This window comes from Argopecten irradians, chromosome 1 (genome assembly GCF_041381155.1).
Source record: "Argopecten irradians isolate NY chromosome 1, Ai_NY, whole genome shotgun sequence".
Classification (NCBI taxonomy): domain Eukaryota; kingdom Metazoa; phylum Mollusca; class Bivalvia; order Pectinida; family Pectinidae; genus Argopecten; species Argopecten irradians.
The window spans coordinates 13,476,920-13,501,898 of NC_091134.1; the positions used below are offsets into that span (position 1 = coordinate 13,476,920).

Below are 24,979 nucleotides of genomic sequence, written 5' to 3' on the forward strand. Positions count from 1 at the left end.
ATACCATATTACTTATTTAACTTATTCAATAATAGAAATATTACCAGTAGATTTTTATTCTGGGTATTTTTAAGTTGGAACTGAGAAGTTGTTACACACACAGCACACGTACCTATATAAGCCATAGATTATATTGGTAAAGGTGTCTTTCGTTGGTATTGTAATTACATTATTACACACCTGGGTAGTTAACAGGGTCAACTGTCGATAAGTAAAAGTAAATGATCACATATAAATATATATACACACCAGACATGTAGATATGAAAGGGATAAATACTTTGAAACATACTCATCAGTGTGACAATAAAATACAAAATTATAACAAATTATAAAACTGTTTTATAAATGACTGTACAAAACCAACAAACAAGAGATTATTATATTAACCTAAAAAAACTTAGGAACCAAAAAACATCTACTCTAGAATATTAAAAAAATAATTAAAATTTGGCTTGATCATTTTTGTCTCTACTACATGCCTGATTCTAAATTTCAAACTAGGGGGAGATAATAAGAACTTCTGAGAAAGTCTTATCAACAACTTAGGTTCTGGTGGCCAGTCTAGGTACTGAAATGAAGTCCAGGGTATATATAACTGCAGTGATTGTAACCCCTGGAGTATCGAAGATGAGTACAACCAGGAATTTATTCATGTGTAACCATTTTATTAGTTTTCTTGATGTCTTCTAAATGCATTTATGCTCCGATAAGTAAATTGATGTTGTACTGGTAGACAAAATATCTCTTGATATATGTAAATGTAACAGTCAAGGTCGTATATATAGCAACATAAGTATAAGGATATCTTTACCTAAGTTACTGGAGACCTGTTCAAACTCCTTGAGACTGGCACTTGAGTTAGATTGTAAGTAGGCCTGTTCTGTTGCCGTCAATTCTTCACCAAGTTTTTTAAGAGCAGTAAGAATTTCCACGGATTGTGCTGTGGCTACATCAGCTGGAATTTTACCTATTTTAGCATCACGACTAATCTGGAAAATAAAACAGATAATCCCTAAATCAGTGTCCACAAAATCAAATATTATTGTATCACGATTATTTTAGATTTTTTAACCTTTTAAAAACAAAATATGATTGCATGTTACACAAATTTATTTTTGGTTTTGAAAATTTTAATCATAAATTACAAATATGGATCTAAAATCAATATGCTGCCAAATGAGTTTTTCGAGTGACATGCTTGGCAATTTAGTTTGAAACCTATTATTTAAACAAAGTAATCAAACAGATTGTGGTTTACGTTTAAAATCACTTGTCATCTAGAAACATATAACTATAGGTATTCAAAAGAATGAGAAAGAGTTATGCACAATCCAATATTGTTTTAGATAGGCACCTCAGACAAGCGCTGCCGTAACTGTCCAGGCTGTTTCTTGGCAAACAGTCGGATGACTTCTGGTGTTTTAAAGGCTTCACTGATAGCAGCTTGTATGGCCTGTAGGTGAAAATAGAGAAAGTTGAACTTTTGAGCAAACAAATTTTATAGTAGCTAGAACAATCTCTGAATATGACAGCAGATTGTCTGGAATATTGTCTGGAAAATTAATAAATGCAGAAAGAAGAATGAAGCAGTTCGGTACATATACACCTTAAAAACAAAATTTGAAATTTAAAAGGGAATATCAAAATTTGATAAAAAATCAACCAATGAACAAAAATACAAGTGTCTATGAGTTATGGCCCTTGGATAACAAAGTTTTATATATAATAATTGTATAAGTTATAACATTGAATTATTATTTTAAGACAAACTTGTCACAGAAAATATGAAATGTACAGTCCATTCAACATTTAGCCGAGATACTCTGGACAGTTATTAAATTTTAAAATATCTGGAGCAAAACTGTAAACTTTAGTGGTAGTCCAAAAGATTTGAAAAAAAAAGTTATCTCTAATATTATTGAAGAAACAATAATTAACATATTAATAAACCAGATTATACATCATTTAGAACTTACCAGCTGCATGCTATTGAGTTCGTCCACCAGACTAACGTTACCCTCAATCATTTTATCTAAGGACTCCTTAAACTCCTTCAGCTGTTCAATTGTCTCATTCTTTGTTTCCTCATACTCATCTTCATCAAAATCATCTCTGGATGGAGAAAAAAAACTCAATGTTTTAGGTTCAAATCGTAAATCGGCAAGTGCAGATTTCAAAATGAAAAAAACGTCAGATATCTGAACGTTTACAAATGTCAATATAGTATCTAAACATCTGCATACATGGCACCAAAGCACTATAATTATGTAATTTATGATAAAAAATATGTTCATACTTGCATTCCTCAAGATCTGCTAATTGCTGCACAAGTCTCTCCAACTGTTCCTCTAGGTTGTGTCTCAGTTTAGAAGTCTCCTGTGATCCCCTCGATGCCATCTCAAGTATGTTTTACATGTGTGGTGCTATGGAGTGAGTAAATAAAGATGAATTCACTGAAAAATGGAGAAGAATAATGATGTTACAAACATGTTTTATATAGTAATACATATTACATTTTTGTTGTATACATATACAAGCATGTAAAATATTGTTTTGGCAGTAAACCAGTCTCAGAGCTTCAGATGATTTTTCATGAGTATGGGTCGCAATGGGCCCATCCGAGCCAAAAAGAGGGGGTCATTTTTCGAAACCATTGATCAACTTTTTTTGTGATTGTTTACATATGTTACTTTGAATGTTACTGAATAAATAAAAGAAAATTTGGAACAGAGTTGACTTGTTTTTATTCTGTTATGTTTTAGTAAAGGAAATCAAACTTGTTAAATGATTGCATGCAGTTACTATTTAAGCTCACATCCACTCACACACAAGCATCAATGCAATCTGTTACAGCTGGTCTCTGCCGAAATGCTTGCTCTTTTTAATGTTGTAATATAATTTTTGACACTGAAGTGAAAGATGTTTCACAATCTCCTGTGTCTATGTTGAACTAACAAGAGCAGCTAATTTGGAAATTTATACAGATTTTAGTTTTACATTTGTAGTTTGTTGTCCTATATTTTCTGTCAAACTATTTAATAATGTGTATCTATTTTTCAATAACTTTTATTGTATACTGAACGTAAACATCATTAGACTCCATCTAGGGGCCCCCGGCCAGCACAGTCCACGGCAGTATTCAATTTTCCATTGATATAACTTTTATTGTATACTGAACGTAAACATCATTAGACTCCATCTAGGGGCCCCTGGCCAGCACAGTCCACGGCAGTATTCAATTTTCCATTGATATAACTGTAGAACGGAAAATCGATCTACTCATTTTGTTGTGTCTAACAAAATAATGTCTGACAAAAAAGCTGACCAGACGACTCCCATGTTATCGGAGTTATATGTTATCCGTATGAACAACACCCGCACGTACATTATGATATGTACAACTTAAAGTAGTACAAGTATGTAATCTTTTGTAGGGCCATCATGATCAGTACGTGTGGATATATATAACATATGTTTATGTAAACTATCAAATAACATGTCAGTAAGCTTACAAATGTAAAAGTTTGGTAAATACATGTACATATAGCCTCGGCTTACACTGTACATCTTTACTGTAAATTAAAAAGTTTACATATTTTTTTTATGTAGGGTATTGATTCTATTGAAGTTGAACAAGATACAATGACCAGGCATATCATGACGAGATTCTTTTTTAATCATTAGGCCGTGTTATGTTTACGATCAGCATAATAACGTCTGGCGAGAAATAGACTGACCACTGACCAGTAGCTTATCATGTTATGGGAGTGGAAACAAGAAAAAGATGCATGACCAAGTCTCAAAATGATGCAGTTGATTCACGAACTAGGCCTAAAAACAAAGTCTTAACAACACCATATATAATTATTGATGTCGTTATGGTATCAAATATATGTTTCATTGATGAGTTCAAATACTTAGTTTACATCAGAATGGTGTAAAATGTGTTTTACAACCATAGTTTACCTACATCGGTCCAAAGTTGACAGCTCGCTTCGTGGGAAGATTTCCAATAAGGGAGACAACTCTAAAATACCACATCCACCACAGCAGATAGCAGAGCACATTAGATTTGTAACATTCAGCAAAATAAAGTGCATGCTTTAAACGGTATTCTAAAACATGAAATCTAATTAATGACTTTATTATATGTATAAAGGATGTCGCGGTTTAACATTTAGGACATTTGCTTTTTTATCATACCAGAAATTTGTAGATTCCATTGATGAAATGAGACCAATAAAAAAAATATAAAAAAAATTCCATGGGCGTCAATGCAATCTGTTAAAATAAAAATTAGAAATGAATTAACACCATCAATGTTTTATCAATGTTAGCAGTATTTTGCCTATATTCACATACAAATTATATCAATCGCCATATAGGAGTACTTCTTTACTAGTAAAAAGAAAAAGATCAAAACACTTTTTTTACAAAGAACAAGTTGGCTGATATGTGTTACATTGGTATTTTCCATATTTCGGCCAAGAAGAACTACGAAATTACTATGTTAAAATTTCGAATTTTGCACTAGGATGAAAAAATACCCGAACTAATTAGATATATCAAGGATTTATAAGTGTATCTCATACACGTCCTTGGATATATATATAGGGAATCAACACTGGTGGTCTTATATTTCAAATATGAATATATAGTGTTTGTCCCTTACCCACTATACGATAGTATGATTCCATCATAAAGTGAGAGTAGGACACTCTGACAAAGGTAGGAAAAATGAGAGATAAGATGTAATGGAGAGCCTGAACTTTTAGCATGCTTATCTATCCATGTAGAAATAAACATACTGCACATACATTATTGTATGAGCAATCTGCTATGCCTATTAAACTGGTTTTTTTTTTCACATTCACTCCACATTGACATAATTTTAACTTCAGCTAGATGAAGGTGGTCAGTATATAACAGAGATGTAGCTATCACATACATATCCTGAAGGGTGTTCGGTGGTTAAAATTATCTTGATCTATCATAATTACTTCCCTTTGACTGTCTGACAGATCAGAATGGTTTATCATAATGAAGAGGTATTTCATAACAGCCAATACGCGCAACAATGTCATATTTACTTACTTTTAATGGACGTCTTTATTCTATGTTATCATTTGTAATAAAATTTATTAATTTATATGGTTTGATAATAATGTATGAATATTTTGGTACTATAAGAATGCTTGGTACATGTATACTGCAGCTGGTAGTTTTCGAGCTCAGGTGGACATGTTAAGTCTTGTAAGGGTAACTAGATCTATATTTGCTTTTCATTTGTTTTCATATGAGCTTATCCAGAAGGACCGGTTAAGCAAGGCGTACTTTTGAATTGGGTTCATCATAACGATAAAGTACATAGTGACGTTCGTATTCACCCTTAATTTTTAGGTTATACTATTTTCCATAGGGTGACAGATCATACACAACAGGCTTTTGTGCTTTCGTGACAATTTGCCTACATAACTTCATAGGTCATTATATACGTTTTTTAATGTGGAATTTTTAATAACAATATATATTTTGAGAAACATTTTCATTATAAATGGTCTTTCTTTGCATTGATATTTAACATCAAATGCAATGAAAATATTTGTTTATAAAAAAAACATGTTTTCCTTCAAGCCTGGCACATCGATATAAATCATACAATACATAATGTTATATTTGAGGTGGATTTTTCCAAAATTTCTTTCTAATCTTATAATAGATTATGACAGACAGGAGCGCTGTAAACATTAACCTGTTATAGTTTTGTCTCCTATTTCCTACTCCGACACAGTCTCATAACATGTGTTATCAGATGCCTTTTTATTTTCTTTCAAATACTACACAATGTAGTTCTCCAGAGGGAGAATATATATATATATATATATATATATATATATAAACATTAAATAGTATAAATATATCCCTTCCACAAATCTTCGGCCTCTTGGCCATTTTCAGGTACATAGAAACACATTGATCATATCAAAACGTTCAAGACGGATTTCACCTAGTTTTTCTTGTGTTTCTACGAACCTGAAGATGGCCAAGAGGCCGAAAATTTGTGGAAGGGATATTTATACTATTTGAATTTTTATTTTCTTTTCTAATATTGTAATTGTGATGACTCAATCGTCGATTTAATAAGTTATGCTAGAGGAGGATGTAATAGAGGTTTTTTTAATGTTTTAGGGTAAAATTGACCTTTATTTGCACTTATTTTATTTTGATATCAATTTCACCATTTCTCAAACATCGGTATTGAATTTCTTAAAATGGAAGCGTTGTATAGTATTATTTTTATAACATTTAAAGCTATCGGATTCCACCTTTCATTTTTTCGTGCAAATTGCTGGAGCCCATCACAGACAAATATCCAGAGAGTAGTGTGTTACAGTGTTGGTTCCTTTGTCCAAAGGTATACAGTAATGATTTTCTATTTGATTATCAATTGAACGTCGTGCCAAAACGGCATAGATTATGCAGATTGTATAAAGATTACAGGTCTGGCCTTTTATTGTTTTTTTATTAGGTAACGTTATTAAGAAATGCTATCTAATTAACATTCGATGATCGTTATCTACTCCTTAAATTCCGTATGAACGTTCATACGGAGTTTACGGAGTAGATAATGAACATCGAATTCAAGTTTTAGGAATATTGTAGAAGAATGGATGCGACAGTAGTTAGAACAATTTTACAGAACGATTATGATGATATAAATGTACTTTGAAATATTTCGTAGACTTAATGTAACAATTTTGTATCTTTTCTTTTAAGAATGATTGATTTGTCAAGTAAGTATATTTGTAGTTATCATTGTATTTAGCCGTGTCTTTTGTTGAAAGGAATAAGTGAATACACATTTTTATTCTATTGCACTATCTTATAGCCTGCTACCAAGTCTACATTTCGGGAATACTTATTGTTGAAAACATACTAGCGTTGCATCATTACTATGTCCAATTCATTAATATATCTGACTCAATCCTGTCAATTACTTTTTACAATTCCTGTAATGTTTAACTGTTTATATTCCAAAATTTCGTCTACAAGCCTTTATCAACATCTTACTCTTCAAGTCAATGTCTTGCTTTGGTGACTTTTAAAAGAATATTTATGTCGAGTTATATAAAACCTTTTATTACCAGACGTTACACTTGTTTATGGTTAAACAATCTTTGTCATCACTCAACTATCAGTTGGGGCTGTGATTTGATTTTGATCGACTATTTTTTTACTCGAGCCTCGCCGCTTAAATATGTCAAATAGCTAGTTATTCACGTGAATCTCAATTTCCTTTGTCTATTTGACCTTTATCTTTATTATCAGGTTAACAGTTCACATTAAATCGTCATTTACTGTATGTGTATGGTGATATTTGATAACCTGAATCCAAATTAACTATCTTTATGTCATACACATAAATGTAAGTGTATATGTGCAGTAAAAATTTCACCCAGTAATTTATGACAACTGTATATTTTGGTAAACTATATACAGTACACACGTCAACACGTGCAATAAGTGTGAAATATAAAGGACTATGTATGTTTTGGGACCTATTTGGACCCAAAATCGAAATTTGTTTTTTTTCAACTTTAGTGTTACAAAATTATTTTTTTATTGAAATATTTACTTAAAGTTTATTAGGAATGGTTCACATGACGACTTCATCTGCAACGATACACAACTATATATCATAACAAGTAATATTGTTTCAGGGCGCACTCGATATTCGCAATTCAACAATTTAATCTCGCTAAATATCGGGATGGGGTGGGGCAAAATGGATCCGAACCATTCATAGTCCTATGTTTATATATATATTCGCCAATGACGAAGTACATCACAATCAACAGGACAATATATATATATAGCGGTTTCTGTAAATGAATTGATTCCAAGTGCTCCTTTTGTATTGTGTAAACGTGTATTCTGCTAACATATTCATGACATTTGGAGGTATGGTACATATGTACCTTGTAATGGTGTGCCTTTTGACAAGTTAATTGTACATTTTTCTTTAATATTTTTTTTTCATCTACAATAGCTACGTTAATTAATTTCATGCTTTGTTTTATGTTAATATAAGTGTTGTTTCTTATGTCTTCAATTTTAAATATAGATGTATAAATTTCTATGCTATGCTGTGTAAAATATTGTAACATCCGATGTAACTAAAATTTGGATTTAAATTATCTACACTTTACCATGCAGTGACATAAATATGAATTTAACATGAAATACGAATATAATATATATATATATTGATTTTAAATGTACATTGTATACCCTCGAACTTATGAATGATTAAGACGTTTATTTCTATATCCAACAATTACTAAAGGCATGCATGTACATGTACGTATATATTAAATATCTGGTGATAGTGCATGTACAATATATATATGTTATTATTGCGCTAATCCATATCGTAGATTAAATACACATGTACTACTGTCGTCAGAAGTTATTTTTATACCGATACGTCTCGTGATTTTAATTTCGCTGACAGGGCATGTTACTACATGTGGTGCAATCTTGTTTGTTTGTTTACGTCATTGACAACGTGACACAGAACGATTCAGATTAACACACCTCACTCAGTCTATCTAAATATAACGTGGCTCTATAAAGACCGCATTATCTAGGCTCTAGCGTCATAACGTTAACGATTTCTACTTCTAACTCATAATCCTATAAGGTACATATTTGAAGAGAAATGTCGTGTTATTCAGGCTCGCAATAATTGATGACGTAGCGTAAATGACAGGTATATAAAGGTGTGTAATACCTTGTTTATTCGGGACCCAGACAGACACCTCACATTCCGTGGGTGGTCCTCGCTTCTGGTCGTCAAAATGGTCGACTGGAAGCGGGTGTTGTCGAAATGCAAATAACACTCAAACTGATTTCATACAGCTTACTTCGTAAATCTCTAGGTTTTCGCACCTAGGGAACCGTTCCCCGGTTTTTGGGCCCGTACCATAGCGACCCCGCCTTCGCTGGAAACAGCGCTAAGGGGTAGGTACGGACACTCAGAGACCACACGACTCTAGCTGCCGACCCAGTGTCATTTTATAGACTGTGGCGGTGGTTATGGTAGTGTGGTTCTGGGCTAAAACTTCACTTCTCAACAATCCAGGTAAGTGGTGATACTGTCACTTTAAATCAGTAGTTGGTAGGTTAAAAACTAAATGTAACGTACGCTAAGGTGTTTAATTTACTTGGACGTACATATGTACATGTACATGTAGTATTCTGTATTTACTCTTGTTTATGATGTTGTTTGGTGACTATGAAATTTAGTAGATAAAGTTTACTTTATACGTATACGTCGTGTAGCGAGTATCCACGCTACAAGACCAGCACAGAATAATTATGGTTTATGTGAAATATATAATAATCCTATAGCTCTCGGTGTTCTTTGTATTATTTATTATGCGCTCGCATTGACCAGGCCCAGGTAAGTTAATATTGATCGAAAACAATAAACGTTGATTTAAGATTATACAATTGTGTAACGTAAAGCAATATAATACATCAATAAACCTTATTGCTACCTGCAAAATGGTATCTGGCCATTGTATAATAATTTCATTCATATTTGCGATCCTGCCTTGATGAACAAGTCTTGACAAGGTAAGTGCATTTTAATGTCAAACAAGAGATTTACAAAGTAGGTTTGAAATCAGTGGGTGACATTTGTATCTTGACGACACCCGTTGCCAGTAAATGTACCATTCTGGTGATCAGGAGTGACCTTTATAAGGCTGGAGATGTGTCAAAGAACAGCGGAACAGCGTATACACGGACATTGTGAATAAAACAGAAAAAAAAAACTTTCGAAATCTATGTAATGGTCTCCATTTTGTTTATTTGATTTTGACCTTTGGCTTTTGAGCATTGGGATCAACATGTTGATTTAGTAGAAGATATCTCTAGCAATCAATTGTTTTATACATGTATATCTCCTATTGCTTCTATTGTGTTATACACGTCGGACAGTCTTAAGAGTTACGCACATGTATGATGTTTTTGAGTAACGGAAAATTACATTAATTAACACTATTATTTTCAAGTTATACAACATTTCATCCACGAATGTTAACTTATCAAATATCAATCGAATCGATGTACTGAAATGTGGGATTTTATCTTACGATCTGCATTGTAGTTAACATTGTACTGTTAGCATTTAAGCAATGTGCCTATTTCGCACTGTGAATCTATATTAAGGAGTTTTTTTCACATGTTCGGTTGTATTTGGGGAGATTAAAAAAGGTGAAATCAGCGGAAATTCCCTGGGCGCGATAAGTTCTAATTTTACAGTGATTTGATATTTCTTTGCTAATTGTGTGAATCATAGTCTCAATTGATTTTTGAATTAAGTTGATGAGAATGCTAGTTACATTTAAAACTACAAGGAAAACAGCTAACACTGTTACAAAACTTAAGCAGTTTAGATCGAGTTCAAAATCAAGTTAGAACTAGCACGCCGCTTATCAATGTTCATAGGCAATATAATATTGATTGAAAGGCAATCCATACTTTTTTCTTTTTTATAAAACTGACATTACAAGTTAAAAAAAAACATGTCTTTGAGATTTAAAAATATAATGACGTGCATACGTAACATTTTTCAAAAATCGTCTCTCAATCTCAATTTAATGTTTTATCTTGCATTGTCGTTTTAGGCATATCCGAGGAAATTGCATTGGTATAAAATGGATTAATATTCTATCGGATGAAATCTGCACAAAACACCAAAAATAACCCGAATAATAAAATGTGCTATAATTAACAGAGAAACAATTTGTGAACAGATATTTTATTATATGATACTAACAACAGAAGATATTTTTTTATAAAATAACATTTACAAATTGATAACACATTGAATAGGTTGTGTCTGAACACTTTTTATATGTTTGCATTGTTATGCCATTGTCAAAGTCGATAAACAGTTGTTGTTTTTTTTAATCCGGTTATACATTTGTACATGTACAGTGTATATTAATATAAAAATATAAATATCGAAGATAATCAAAACTGCATTATAGCATGTTACAAATATAAATAAAACAAATTTTAATCCTTTTACTACATACAATTTAATTTGGTTACATGTACTAGTAGGATACTCGCATATACTGAACAATAACTCACTATCATATCTAATACACACATGTACATATATTCTAATTACATAACAAATTTGTATTGATCCATATGGTGTTATACCATCCTGGAGAAATACCTAACTTCGCCCTAGATTATTATTTACCAGGGCAGTATAACACCATAAGAACCTGAATAAAGGTCCGTATCAGAAAGTGATATTACTCTAACGCATATTAAAACTCCGTTGAATGAGTTCCGTCAATTTAACAATATACTTCATCTATGATTGGCTGAAGAGTGCAAAAACTACAACATTCAATAACATGTGTTTGTCTTTATGATTTATAAATTAAGTCTTATTCATAACGAGACTTGTAATTAATCATCTGCTATATAATGGACACATCAGAAGAGAACATATGCGTCCACTCTAAATGAAATACGAACGTACCTACTATCTACAATTGTATGTATGTTTACTGCATTCACCCATTGTAATTTGTATTAAATGTTTGTAGCTACTTCCTCAGAGGATACTTTCAATCATTTTTATTATCTGTAACTAGAACGTGATAAAAAAGAAAATCAGGGTTCCTTTCCAAAAATCATCGACCAACGTCTTGTATAGTTCTATTGTCCAGCGTATGTATCAGAACGGGTAAATAAGGATTAACAGTGATAATAGAATACCATGCAACACAAGCATCATAAACGCGATGAAACTTAATTAAGGACGTATCTAGTCTAACACAAATGAATGCCCCATTTCAGAGACAGGAATGGAACATACTTTCCTACTATAATCATAAAATGTCATCCTCTGATATTCTCGTTATGATAACATTAACATTTTCAGTTTTAAATCCTCTTCTTAACAACGATTTTGTACGAACCAGCGGTATAACCAGCAATTCCACTCACATCGGGCGTGAAATCGGCTGTTTCACCTGGTGGTATCATAATGTCATATTGTTGAAGCAGAATTGCACACATCACGTGTAGTTCAGCTTTTGCGACGCTTTCTCCTAGACACACTCTTCTCCCGGCGGAAAACGGAAGCCAGCTTATGGGTTTGGGTCCAAGGTTTCCATCGGAATCCAAATATCGTTCTGGATCAAACTTTGCAGGCTCATTCCAATGTCGCGGATCATTGTGCAAAGCCCATTGGTTAATCATGATTGTTGTTCCTTTTGGTACGTCAAAACCATCTGTCACGAAAGGAAAATTTATTATTCAATACACACGCTTCATGAAGTATATCATTTATAGTGTTTTTTCTACTGTGTAATTCAGTACTGTGTAGTTCCGCGATTCCATCTTTGTAATCAGTTAGTGATATTCCGTCTTTGTACATTACAGAGTTACCTTCCTTGCGAAGCGCAGTCACGCCGTTTTCACCGACCAGTATGACGTTACGCTCGCAAACATATGACGTGATTATAATCAATACCTACCGACTAGGGCAGATAATTTTGTAATATGCAATTACGGAATATGTCATATTGGTAATATTTCCTGTCGTTTTTTCTATTTTGTCAAGAATTTAACTTGACCACGTATCTTGTGATATACAATATATAAACAATATTTGAATTTATTATTTTTCTGGATTTTTTGTCACTTCTCATTGGTCGAAAACACGTCACGTGATCACCGATAAAAACTATATTGCACGATTTTTCCGGAAGTAGTTTATTGAAAAAGTATATTGCACGGTATTTTTAGATAACGTAATCGTCTACGTTACCAAAACGCTTCGTGTTCCTGGCGCTGTGAAACAAACGCTTTGATGACCTGAGTTTGAAGCGTAACAACAAAATACGACGTTGTATCTAAAAAAAGATGATGATGACTTCCAGCTTATGACTACAGTTTAAGCTTTTAAAGTTTCAATATAATCACGGTAGGAGAGTAGGAAATAATCGAATAACATGAATATATGAATATTTTCAATATTGTATATTTATTTTAAATGTGTGACACGGAAATAAAATATATTATCATTACTATTATGATAATAGGCCCGTCGTGGATAAGAGAAATTCCAGGTAGCTTTTTACACATGCACTTTATATGTGACTTAATTGCCGCATCATGAAACAGCGTTATACTGGAACAGCAGGTCCAAATAAATTGTTTTAGATCTACAATGTAGCTCAAAGCGATCGCAGTACTTTTATATTTCATGTATTGATAAAATAATTTGAATTAGTTGGATACTACAGTATTATAGTATTTTTTTTATTGTTTATAGTGCGTGGATTTCAATTTTTCTTTGCCGAGGTCAAATATGTAAATATACCATAATTACCATTTGCCTCTAAAGGGTAACATTTTATTTGTCAACACAATTTTAGTACAACGTAATAACATAAGCTACACCAACAAAAATAATGACAAAAGGTTGTTACTAGAAGTAATTCTAAATACATTGCTGGCATTTTAGCGGTATTGTACTTACATAATTTAGCGTCAACCCTTGCAGCATGTGGTAATCCCACGGGAGCTACTGTAGCAACCCGCATGACCTCATGGAGGACAGCCTCTGTGTACGGCATCGAGGGACGGTCATCCAGTCCTGGTAAGCGATCCCGCCCTGTATATCCCAAAAATGTTAACGTAAAATAAAATAAACTATTCAAACATAACTGTTCTTCATTAATTTTTCTATGAGAAGCCAAAGCTTAAGATACATGTACGAATACTTAACGAAATTATAAAGGCAAGATAAATGCATTACAAAGTTAAACATTTTCCACTAAATGAAAAATCTGAAATACTGTAGAAAATCCTACTTTAGGTTTTGATCACAATAATGAAATTCCACAGGTGTAAAATTTTAAATGTTTCACGTGTGTTTATATTATACTCAAAATCAAAGTAAACACATATTAAGGGCAGGAGAAAAAAGAATCACGTCAGTCTAGCTTAAACTAGAAATGCCGGATACGAAAAAGAATCTTTAAATACGTAATGTCGTTTCAAATGCTCTAGCGATAAAATAATCCTTGAAGCTGACAATGCAAGTTTAAAAGTATTCAATTGAGATTAAAAAAAGTACACAGGTGCGCTCAGTCTTTACACGTACACAACACCTAGCAGTTGTGTATCACCTACTAAAACGTAAACGAAACCCTAACCTGTAAATATGTTTGGGGGTTGTCTTATTAAGAAAACATGTCAACTCCTCTAAGCTGTCATTTAGATTTTTTTCAAAATACAATTTCCACACAAATGAATAGAAATCCAACCAATAATCTTTCCATATATATCCACTAAAGTATCGTACATGTACTTGGTGTACTCGACTGGAAAAGAACATGGGTGTTGGTCACGCGCACGTGACTGCACGTGACCACCTATCCCGAACGGGTCGACTCTACCCAAGGACACACACGTGTATATGTTCATGTAAAACCTATATATATATATACTGGAAATAGTTTAGGATCTAGCTAATACGACACTATCATAACTGGGGGCTGTCTCAGGAACAATTTTCGATTTATTTTTAATCTCAAATGCATGCTTTTTGATTTGACACTATCAAAACTTGGGAATGTCTTCGAAACAATCTAAAATTTGTTTTAAATCTCAAATGCATGCCTTTTAATTTGAATTTTCAGCTTTTTAACAATCACTTGAAATAGCGCTTTAAATTCGCGGGGTAAATATTTCGCCTGCGATGATTATCGAAAACACTCATAGGCTTAAATGATAAGCACATACCGACGGCGTTGTCGATTTCTTTCTGTGCTTTCTTCTGTATCTCGGGATATGCAGCTACGTACAGCAGAAACCATTGTAATGTAAATCGGGAAGTGTCTAATCCAGCTACAAAAAAAATAACAACTTTGAAAAAATTCAAATACAGACTCACATACAGTAATATAAAAAAAAATATGAAATAAATGAATATCATAATCTCCCAATACTTTTCATTCTGGGGTTGTGTCACGTAATGTCTTTGATATTCAAAAATGTAATAATATTTGTGTGATGTTTCTTTATTCAATAATATTCTGAATAATAATAATACAATGGCTACACGGCATTTAGGCAGTGCTGCTGCCATTTGAAATCCGACAATAAGTTATAATTTTGCTGTCCTTTTGATTGACAGTAATGCTGCATTTACTTTCATATTTTAAAATTGTAAAAATAGTAAATGAATATGCATACCAAAGAAAATATCTGACAATGTTTGCTTCAAGTGGACATCGGTCAGTTGGCTCAGAAGTTCTGTGTCTTCGTCATTTTCTGCCTCCATTTTCGCCAGAATCAAGGCGTCAGTAAAATCCCTTATATTACCTGTTTTTAATGTCACAAAATCTTATAGATCGAAGAACACGTCATGTTTCATAAGTATGGCTTACAATCATTAGCTCACCTGGCCCGAAGGGATTCTTCATGGATTCTGACCAAATTTGGTCAGAAACATCCTTTGGAAAAGTGGAATAAAGTTTGTATAAATTTTGGCTCTAAACCCCCTGGGGCAGGAGGGGGGAGGGGGAGGCGGGGCCCAGTAGGAGAAATAAATGTAAGTCTTTTAAATCGCTACTCGTCCTAGAGGTCTGCATGGATTGTAACCAAATTTGGTCAGAAACATTCTTGAAGGAAAGGGAACAAAGTTTGTGTAAATTTTGGCTCTGACCCTCAGGGGCAGGAGGGGTAGGGCACAATAGGTGAAATAGAGGAAAATTCTTTAAATCGCTACTTGTCCTAGAAGTCTCCACGGATTGTAACCAAATTTGGCCAGAAACAATCTTGGACAAAGGGAACAGAGTTTGTATAGATTTTGGCTCTGACCACCTGGAATCTTTAAATTGGGGAAACAGAGGTGAATCTTTAAATCGCTACTAGTCATAGACTTCTGCATGGATTGTAACAATGAACCTGTATTCAGAACAAAACTTGACATTACAAACCAGGTGAGCGATACAGGCACTCTGGGCCTCTGGTTTTAGAATATTGAAATATGATAGTGAAGGGGGTTAAGGGTCAATGTGCTGCATTTGTACGTAGAAGTCCTAACGATAACAACATTAGATTTACGAGCGTACAATGTTTATCCTTGAATGTTTGAAAAATGGTACATTCTGTAAGACATCCATTAACAGCCGATAAATCTTAAATGAATTAAAAGTACTTTATACAGTATTACTGATTAATAAGTTGATTGATAAAGATACAAACAGAGGTAAACTAACAGGGTGGTGGGCCTCACGGCAGCCATTACTGTGTTCTCTTACTAACGTTTGTGACGTACAATCCCTACCGTGATAGTTTCTGATTTGCTTTGGAGTTGATGGATTACATTTTTCGATTTTGAAAATTATTGATATGAGCCGTATTTTGCATACTCACGAATCAAGATGAGCTTTTGATATGTTATTTATTACCAAAAGTTACCTGCATTTTGAGAATTACAGTATTTTCAATGCTTACGTTTTAATTTTACGAGTACATATAAGAGCTGAAAATGATTTTGGCAGTACTGCCAAAATCATCATATGTACATCTTTAGTGAAGTGAAATGAGTACATACGGTCGGACCATAAAGCCAAATCGTGGTCTACAATTTCATTTAGCATTTCAATAATGTTATTAGTCATTGTTAGGGCTGGGTATTGGAAGTTCTAAAACGATACGATACATATTGACAATACACTGAAACAATACACGTATCGGTATATCGATATATTGATCCAGCCCTAGTCATTGTAAAGTGATTTCTGCAGGTATGTTTCCATATAAACATACATAAGGCATAAAAACCAACAATTTTACAGTATTTAAATTCTGTGTTGCAACTAACGTTTGTCAGACATCTGGAACCATTTGAATGATTTTCACGGCTTAATTCATCAAACCTTACGGTTGTCAATAGATTAATGAAGAAAAAAATAACATGTCAAAATTTTCGTCCAGTTACGGCACATATAATTTTGAAACAAGAAAATTGATTTTAGTGTTTTATCTTTAAAATGGCTTGAGTAGTATTTATGAGTGATTCATATTTTGGTATATCGGGAATCCACACACATGTTGAAAATGTTTAATATATATCAAATCTATGTAGTTGTTTGATATAATTGTGAAAAATTAAAGCAAAGGTTATATTGTTATTAAATATTTACCTTCATCGAAGGTGTTTCTGTGTTCCTTGAGCTCGCCCAAAAGTACATCAAATAGCTGATTTGCCAAATCCGCACATTTCAAAAAGCGCTTTGATGGCCATATTTTTATTAGAATCGGAAATAAGTCCTCCAGAAATCCTGATCCGAACGACTCAATCAAGTCACTTTCAACTTTCATAAAGTTCTTGAATTTAGGGTCATTGAACTTGTATCTAAAACATGTTCAATAAATACAAATAATAAATTCAAATAAATACATGTAGTTTTAGATATATTGTTTTTGTCTCAGTGAAATCATGAAAAAAAAATATTAAAATTGAAAATAATTTGATAAAGTTATATACGAAACCTAAATGAGAAAAACGTGTGCTGACAATAGATACATTGCAAGATTATGCTACTGTTTACACCGAGGACGTAAAAATGTATATCTCACTTATAATTTCTTGGTTTACACACTTTGTTTGACGCCTCCAGGAAGCTTCATTTTACACTGTACGTAAACGGTTGTCACTGAAGCTTTGAGTGGCAAGCATTTTGATAAGAAACTTGTTAATGTTATACTTCAATCTATTAACAAATAGACTTGTAATTCCGCTCCGCTACGATGCACTTCGATACGCTCCAATAAAGTGTACTGTGTGTAGTGGAGGGGAATTACAAGTCTAATTTAAATTAGATGGTGTTATACTTACACTTTGCTGAAGCAAAGTGCGTAGATTATGTTAAGCATAGCATGATCCACGTGCGTGTTGGGGGAGAATGCTTCTCCCTGCTTCTCATCAAACAACTCTATCAGCTGGGTCAAGGATCCGTGTATCGCCTCCTCTAGCTTCCTTCCTTTTAGGTAAGTTCTATCAAATCGACATAAAAAAAGCATTGTCATCTCCAGCATTATCATTTCAGCAACACCATTTTTTCTTATTCTATTTGGTCTTGAATTATCATTGGAATATTTTCTAAAGGTGAATAATCATTGAAAGAGCGTCAGATTATCCTTTTGGTATAATAAAGATTACGAATATTTTACTTTTAAATGCAATATGCACTAAGGAAAATCACCATCAAGGTGTTATGATTTAGAATTCTTTGTATGAAATCCTTTGACGTAAGAAGCCAGTATTAAAGTAACATTGATTCCGTAATTTATACAAAACCATTTAAAATGCTAAAGAGACCTATTACATGGATCATTGAATTTTACGAAGTGTCATTCGCAATAAACACGAAACGAGATGGCTTGGTAATGTTGCCAACCAAGGTGTAAGACAGGGTGCAATGTTTGATCCAAAACTATCATTATATTGTGTTTTATCTTATTTTTTATGCCGTCGAACTTAATACTTACATGTAATGTAAAAGTAATAACATTCATAAAAATAAATAAAAATGAATTAGTGAATTTCGAAACATGTTTTATGCGAGCCCTTTTTGAGATTGTTGTACAACAAATATATACATTGTACATGTAACAATCCAAACGTATCATACAATAATGTATATGTACACCTCGTTGCAACAGAATACAACGAAGAACCCTGTTTTCAGAAAAAAAGTTTTCTGTCAATCAGATCTGTGTCAAGGTAATTACATATATCAGATGTATAGGAAAGTGACAAAAAAGCCTTCCGCCTGTCTGACCTTGTACGGGGTTGAGTAATTCACATAAGCGAAGCATGATGCGACCATGGAAGCCAACCGGCGTGCAATGGAAGGTCCGCTTTTCTTGCTGATCATGGTATCCTTTGTACCGGGTACAATGTAAATATCGGAAACATATAGTAAATAAATGTACCCATGGCATACCTTAGGGCAGACCCAGCAATCTTACGGTGCAATTTCCACGTAGGCGTATATTGAGCCATCGCAATGTCCTTTCCACCATCAGAAAAAAAGGTTGCTTAGAGAAAATAATACAAAAATGAATAATTTATATCCAGATTCTGCTATTATCTAAATAAATTTATTTGTTTTTTTTTTTTGTTTATTAATGATAAATTCTCTCTACTGAGTGATATAATTAAAGTGAATAGTCGGGCAAAGAAAAACCAGTCTAACTGTGTTCATTGGCCTCCCAAAAGTTCTCACATATTAATACGACAGTCAAGTTCTGCTTAGTTTCCCAGTTCTGACCATTAAAGTAAAAGAAAAGTTGAAAGCATTGAAAGCGAGTCTGAGTGTAAATGTAACCACGGACATAGTCAGCAGGGGAGGACATTTTAGGATTCCTATACTTAAAATTAATTTCTTCGTACGCAGACAGATTTTGGCGAGAGATTTTATTTTTCCATTTTCATAAGAAATTATACTGGATACATTCACACCATTTTTACCGACTTTAGCCATCCTTGCCCGACTGTTCACTTTAAAAATCTCTGGAAAAAAAATTCTCGAATGGATGAAAGTATGAAGTTATTTTCTAAAGTTACTGGTAGGGTAAAGGTGGGGGAATTTCGAGAACTGTTAGAGAGTATGGTACATTGCCACATTGTTTTCCATCAATTTCGCTATCGAATATAAAATGTTAATAAAGCAATAGGCAATAGGCATATACTTTTAGATTTGTATTTATTGGTATTTTTTCTTTGTATTATTATAAGTAGAGAGATGACATGTCAAAATGCAGAATTAAAAATATAAATGTGTTATGGTGTTGCGGTTTTAGAACAACAAAAATAAAAGATTAAAAACAAACAAGTTTAAACAAAATGTAATCAATCTGAATGATGTATTATAAATATGAGTTAACGAATAGTTTATTTATTCTTTAACAATCAAATATCACCAAACCAATAGCCATGTTTTAATTTTTTTTGTATATTAGATTGTACCTGATGTAACCTCGGGACGGTTAGCAAAGTCAGCCTTGCTCTTTACCAGAACTTCTGTCGCTGCCTCAATCGTATTGACGACCACAATCGGTATTGTACCTGGCAAGATAATGCCACCATTACAGACGCACTATTAACATGTAGATAAATAAATGTAAGAATATCTCACAGAGGAGGTTGTGTAGTATGGAACTTATCTATTATTTCAATAAAGCAAGTGTATTTCCTTCATTGGTAGATTACTTTAATTAATTAATCGCCTGATGTCGTATAATTGTAACAAATCCACAAGTGTAGGAATTTTTTTCTTGTTTTCTTCCCATATCGTCTATTCAATACATATCTATTTTCATAAAGTGTAATATGTTATATAGCGACATACTTTTCGCGAAAGTGAAGAGATCTTCCGCAAAAAAAAAAAAAAAAAAAAAAAAAAACCACCACACACACACACAAAATAAAACGGTAAAGAAATCAAACCACAACAGATACTGGGGCTATTACATTGTATGACTGAATTCTGGGATGAAGACACACATTTTATTATACTTACTCATGTAAATGGTGATGACAGGGCCGTACTTCTTCGATAACTCCATGCATTGGTCCTGGAAATCTCTGGCATTAAGCACTGAAATATAATTTTCCCTTTCATAAAGTCTTGCATTATATCTCCATCGAGTCATTCTCGAGTACAGATATATGTTTAATGTAAAATAAATGGCTGCCAGGTTTTGATGCTAGATGCAGTATCCCTATACAGAATCGACGAGTTTTTAAAGTTGTTGTAATACATTGAAAATATACAATTTGAGAACGTCATAATTTTACATAAACTTCGACTGAATCTTACGACTGTAGTTCCCGAGTAGAGGCATGGGTGTAGGTCCTGGTGGAAGTTTGTACTTGTTCCGTTTGACCAGCCAATACACTGTCAGGCCTGCCCCAAGTCCTACCAAAGCGGAAGTTGGTGTGACGTATTTCTGTAGAGGTCCGAGCATTTCCTTTAAGTTCTTCACGCCGTCTTGAAGTTGATTTTTAATGTCCTCCATGATTGTAGAGACGCTGATACTGAAATCGATAAAAGAGGCGAATGAGTTTGGGTTTTATGACGTTATAGATAAGAAATCATTGTAATGAAACCATCAATAAACATCTCATGAGTCAAAATCATATCTAAACATACAGAACAACTTATGGTCGGTTCATGTCTCTTTGAAGTCCTAGTTTCTGTCATTGAAAAGGCTTTCTCCAACATATCCAATATATTCGTTTGAATTGCATCATTATTTTCATGTTTAGTGTGGCAGGTGACTTCTACCTGCACGATACAATGTAGCAGTACCATATAACGGAAGTATACTACAATGTAACGTTGAAACCGAGCAGCCGACAAACCAGGCCATATATTATACTGATAACAAATGACCATATATATGACTACCATTTAATGTTGAGTGCCAAGACCAGACATCACAAGTTTAAAATGCTATGCAACAACCTAACAAAAATCCTCTAATGAGAAAGACTTCAGTCAAATTTGCTCAAAATCTATCCCGACATTTACGTTACGTAGGTTACACGACTGCAATAGATGCATTATAATCAGTTTCATCTGCATTAAAGATATGTCCTTATTAATAAGTCATCATAACTCAGTCTTGATCTTATGGGATTGATTTTGGACTCGGTCCTCCAATTCAACTGGCTCTAAAGTAGAAGATAACTCTGTTATATGTATATGATCCGCTAAAATTCCCTTTACTGTAGACTGTTTAGGGCCTTTACAGAAAATGTTCAATAAAATATGAATTAGTTGTATTATGCTTTCCAAGGAGCAATTAAGGTTCTAATATGTTCCGTTTCCTGGAGAAATGATGCAGGTCTAAATAATCTTTGTCATTTGTATTTCGCTCACCTCTTAACATGCATGGACATTTCTACTTTGAAGACCCGGAAGAGTCTATTATAAAATTTCGGGGTGAATGAGACAAATATACATTTGTATTATATAATACTGACGAATGGACACAATGTATGGGTGCCGTGTCGTATGAAAAACGTTCCTTTGGACAGTGAGATCTTTAAATATATGGTACAATGTAGTTTGAAGTACACGCATGTCTAAGTGGATATCTATCAATATAAATTTGATAAATTACCAGGGTTCAACCGGTCAAGTTAGAAATCACGACGGTAGTACGTGCCCTTGCACGAACACTTCCACTTTCTAGTAGAATAATACGGACAGTTATGCTTGAATTTCGAAGAAGTAGATTATTCACGGTAACAATATAACCCAGCTATTGTTTCTTATTACGTAATATTATACACATATATAGTATAAGCATGTGTTAAGAGTTACTTCCCCTAGTTTTACTATATACTCCTATATACTCTGCTGTACAATTTTCAGTGAATTTAAGGGCCAAAAATGGTACAATGGCAAGGGAACGATATACAATGTACTTATGGAGGCGATCTGCTCGTAGATTGCTAATTAAATTACACTACACAATGAAACGCTTACATTGTATTACATGTGCATAACGTGTATCGTATATATCCAGTATAGGTAGATGTAACAGCTGAAGTAAACTATCGATTGGACGATCGATGTCGCTTGACAAATACCGACACCTTGTAATTAAAGATATATATATATATACACACATGTATACACCGTACACTTATGTGTTCATAAACGTTTTACTGAATCTGGATCACATTATATGTATATATTGTCACTATACTTACAGTCTTACCTGTAGGGGCAATGAAAATTTTCGATTTTTCTACAAAATCAGGTATGTCATAATCGCAGACGTCGTTTGGAGAATGTGGCGTAAACCTGTATGAGGTTAATATAAGCCCACTAACTCAACGGATAACGCATAAGCCACTTTGACCTGTCGTCACTACAGCGCTATTTCAGCTGCTCAAGGCCGCTGTGTAAATAGTGTACATGTTTCGGTCCGTAGAATCGATCTGTACGGACCGGAACATGTATACAATATAGTCTAGACTACATGGACTGCTGGTGTTTACATTAGACATGTACACATATGTATATACATGTAGCCGTACCACGCATGTCTATTCGAATACTGGCCTCATGGGTTGGACGCGGACAATGACAGCTACATACAATATGTATACCCTTGCTACAACGTATATAATACCCTTAGTTATGCCCTTATGAAAGAAAGAAGTGTGTAGCCTCCAATTGTACATTGTACACTAGCATAATCTCCCGATCTATTCTTTAGTTATGTGTTCCTTTGATCCGGAACCACATATTTTGTCTATAAGCTATAATAATATGTGCAACTATCACTAGAAACTACAATTGCATTAATGAATTACCTCCGTATCTGTGACTAGAAATTGGATTCCATCCTAATGTATGCAACTAAATATCCTGCAAACACAAAAAAAAAAACATAACTAAGCACTAAAGGAACAAGACATCTTCGATTCATGAAACTTAAAATCACAACTTTTAATATCACACAGTAATACTAAATCATATCGAGGAACAACTTATTATCATAATATGTAATTGGATTCGTAATGTAGTACCCCTAGACTATAGAAATTCAATACAAATATAACACCGTTCAAGTTATACCAACAACATAATGGCAAACTATCACTCCGTCACTAACTTAGTAGAAATCCAATTGATGCATTTAAAAGGTTCCACGACTGATTAGTACCTTATAATTAATTGTCAACATCCATGAAATCACGTTTCTCACATTCCATCCAAATGAAACACTCGCTCTCTTATCATTACATCAATTTACTGGACACACCATACCATCTTCACTCAGTTACGTCAGATTTGCGACAGCCCTGACACCCTGCTTCTTATCACACCAATTAATGAAATTGGTGCCTGACCCTACTCTCTCCCTCTCTCTGGTCCTGTAACCTGATATATCCCCCTACACAAATGTATCGCTCTTTCACATACCTCCCCCCTTTTATGTGTGGCGTCCCGACACACACTCTACCTATTGACTCAACGTGCCCCTTTTCAGACTATTCAACACTAGTAGCACATACTAATTTAACATATGTAATAAACCGGGTTTTTTTTTAGCATGCAACCTATATCACCATCGTATACACTTAGAGTTCACATTTCATGACAATTGATAACTGCAAAACTCAAATGCTTCGCTTGCGCAAAGATACGCTTGATCTCTCAAATTCCTCTATTGAATTTTTATTTGAATATCCAGATTGTAGAATTATCTTTGAAATGAACAAAGTAATGGTATCTCTACATTTCTATTCCACATTGTATCAAGTATTACAATATCTTTCTTTACATTGTCCAGATTATTTCTGTTCTATCTTCACTACTGTCAATGTCTCTCTGGCTCAACAAAGGTTTCAGTCATTTTACATGCAACCCACCTGGTTTATTTTTCGTTCCATCCACATACTGGCTATCTTATAGTACACTGCTGAACTTAACCTCATTTACCAAAGGCCATGCATGATGAAGTAAGCTTTTTAATGTCCTGGTTTTGTCACTGTGTCGAAATCATAACCAAACCTTTTCACTTACACAAACTTAAGCATCATCATAACCTTTCCGTTTGTGCAGTTTGCATTGTAATAAATATAATTTAATACTTAAAGGGACAATTCACTCAGGCTAATTCTTTTACAAAACCAACGCTCGACAAAGCAAAATATAGCATCGAATTTTTTAAAGATTAATAGTTGCCCCGTGTCTGCACACACTCTGTTCTTTTACGCTCATTTCTTATTTGGAACAGCAAAAACGATTTGAGATAACACTGAACACAATGTGTTGGAGGGAACATACATCAACCAGCTACCCTATCGAAAGGTCCCGAAACTA

The 24,979-nt window shown here is 33.6% G+C and overlaps 2 protein-coding genes across 3 annotated transcripts; both read right to left on the reverse strand.

Moving 5' to 3' along the window:
- Nucleotides 1-754: 754 nt before the first annotated feature.
- Nucleotides 755-4,070, reverse strand: LOC138318320 (protein LZIC-like). Of its 2 annotated transcripts, none has more exons than XM_069260582.1 (5): nucleotides 3,973-4,070; nucleotides 2,299-2,455; nucleotides 1,979-2,114; nucleotides 1,357-1,455; nucleotides 755-991 (listed from the first exon to the last, which is right to left on the reverse strand). In XM_069260582.1, exons 2-5 carry the CDS (start codon nucleotides 2,397-2,399, stop codon nucleotides 770-772), a joined length of 558 nt encoding a protein of 185 aa, XP_069116683.1. In that variant the 5' UTR covers nucleotides 2,400-2,455; nucleotides 3,973-4,070; the 3' UTR covers nucleotides 755-769. The 2 variants fall into 2 exon arrangements, with proteins under 2 accessions (XP_069116683.1, XP_069116694.1); XM_069260593.1 differs by having other exon boundaries at nucleotides 3,969-3,988.
- A 6,747-nt stretch (nucleotides 4,071-10,817) lies between these two features.
- Nucleotides 10,818-21,375, reverse strand: LOC138318313 (steroid 17-alpha-hydroxylase/17,20 lyase-like). The gene is made up of 11 exons (XM_069260570.1): nucleotides 21,284-21,375; nucleotides 20,951-21,168; nucleotides 20,651-20,728; nucleotides 20,098-20,196; nucleotides 19,073-19,166; nucleotides 17,962-18,120; nucleotides 17,267-17,478; nucleotides 15,309-15,437; nucleotides 14,856-14,960; nucleotides 13,588-13,722; nucleotides 10,818-12,334 (listed from the first exon to the last, which is right to left on the reverse strand). Exons 2-11 carry the CDS (start codon nucleotides 21,147-21,149, stop codon nucleotides 11,985-11,987), a joined length of 1,560 nt encoding a protein of 519 aa, XP_069116671.1. The 5' UTR covers nucleotides 21,150-21,168; nucleotides 21,284-21,375; the 3' UTR covers nucleotides 10,818-11,984.
- Between the last annotated feature and the right edge of the window lie 3,604 nt (nucleotides 21,376-24,979).

What these genes read in the sequence shown, in the direction of transcription:
- LOC138318313 (XM_069260570.1), bottom strand. Translation starts at nt 21,149, where the DNA reads ATGGAGGACATTAAAAATCAACTTCAAGACGGCGTGAAGAACTTAAAG. An exon ending in GCACTTTGCTTCAGCAAAGT is followed by an intron (nt 17,479 to 17,961) that starts GTAAGTATAACA and finishes AACATGTTTTAG; the next exon opens with ATACAAGTTCAATGACCCTA. An exon ending in AGAAATCGACAACGCCGTCG is followed by an intron (nt 13,723 to 14,855) that starts GTATGTGCTTAT and finishes TGGGATATACAG; the next exon opens with GGCGGGATCGCTTACCAGGA.
- LOC138318320 (XM_069260582.1), bottom strand. Translation starts at nt 2,399, where the DNA reads ATGGCATCGAGGGGATCACAGGAGACTTCTAAACTGAGACACAACCTA. An exon ending in GCAGATCTTGAGGAATGCAA is followed by an intron (nt 2,115 to 2,298) that starts GTATGAACATAT and finishes TTCTCCATCCAG; the next exon opens with AGATGATTTTGATGAAGATG. An exon ending in AACTCAATAGCATGCAGCTG is followed by an intron (nt 1,456 to 1,978) that starts GTAAGTTCTAAA and finishes TTTCACCTACAG; the next exon opens with GCCATACAAGCTGCTATCAG.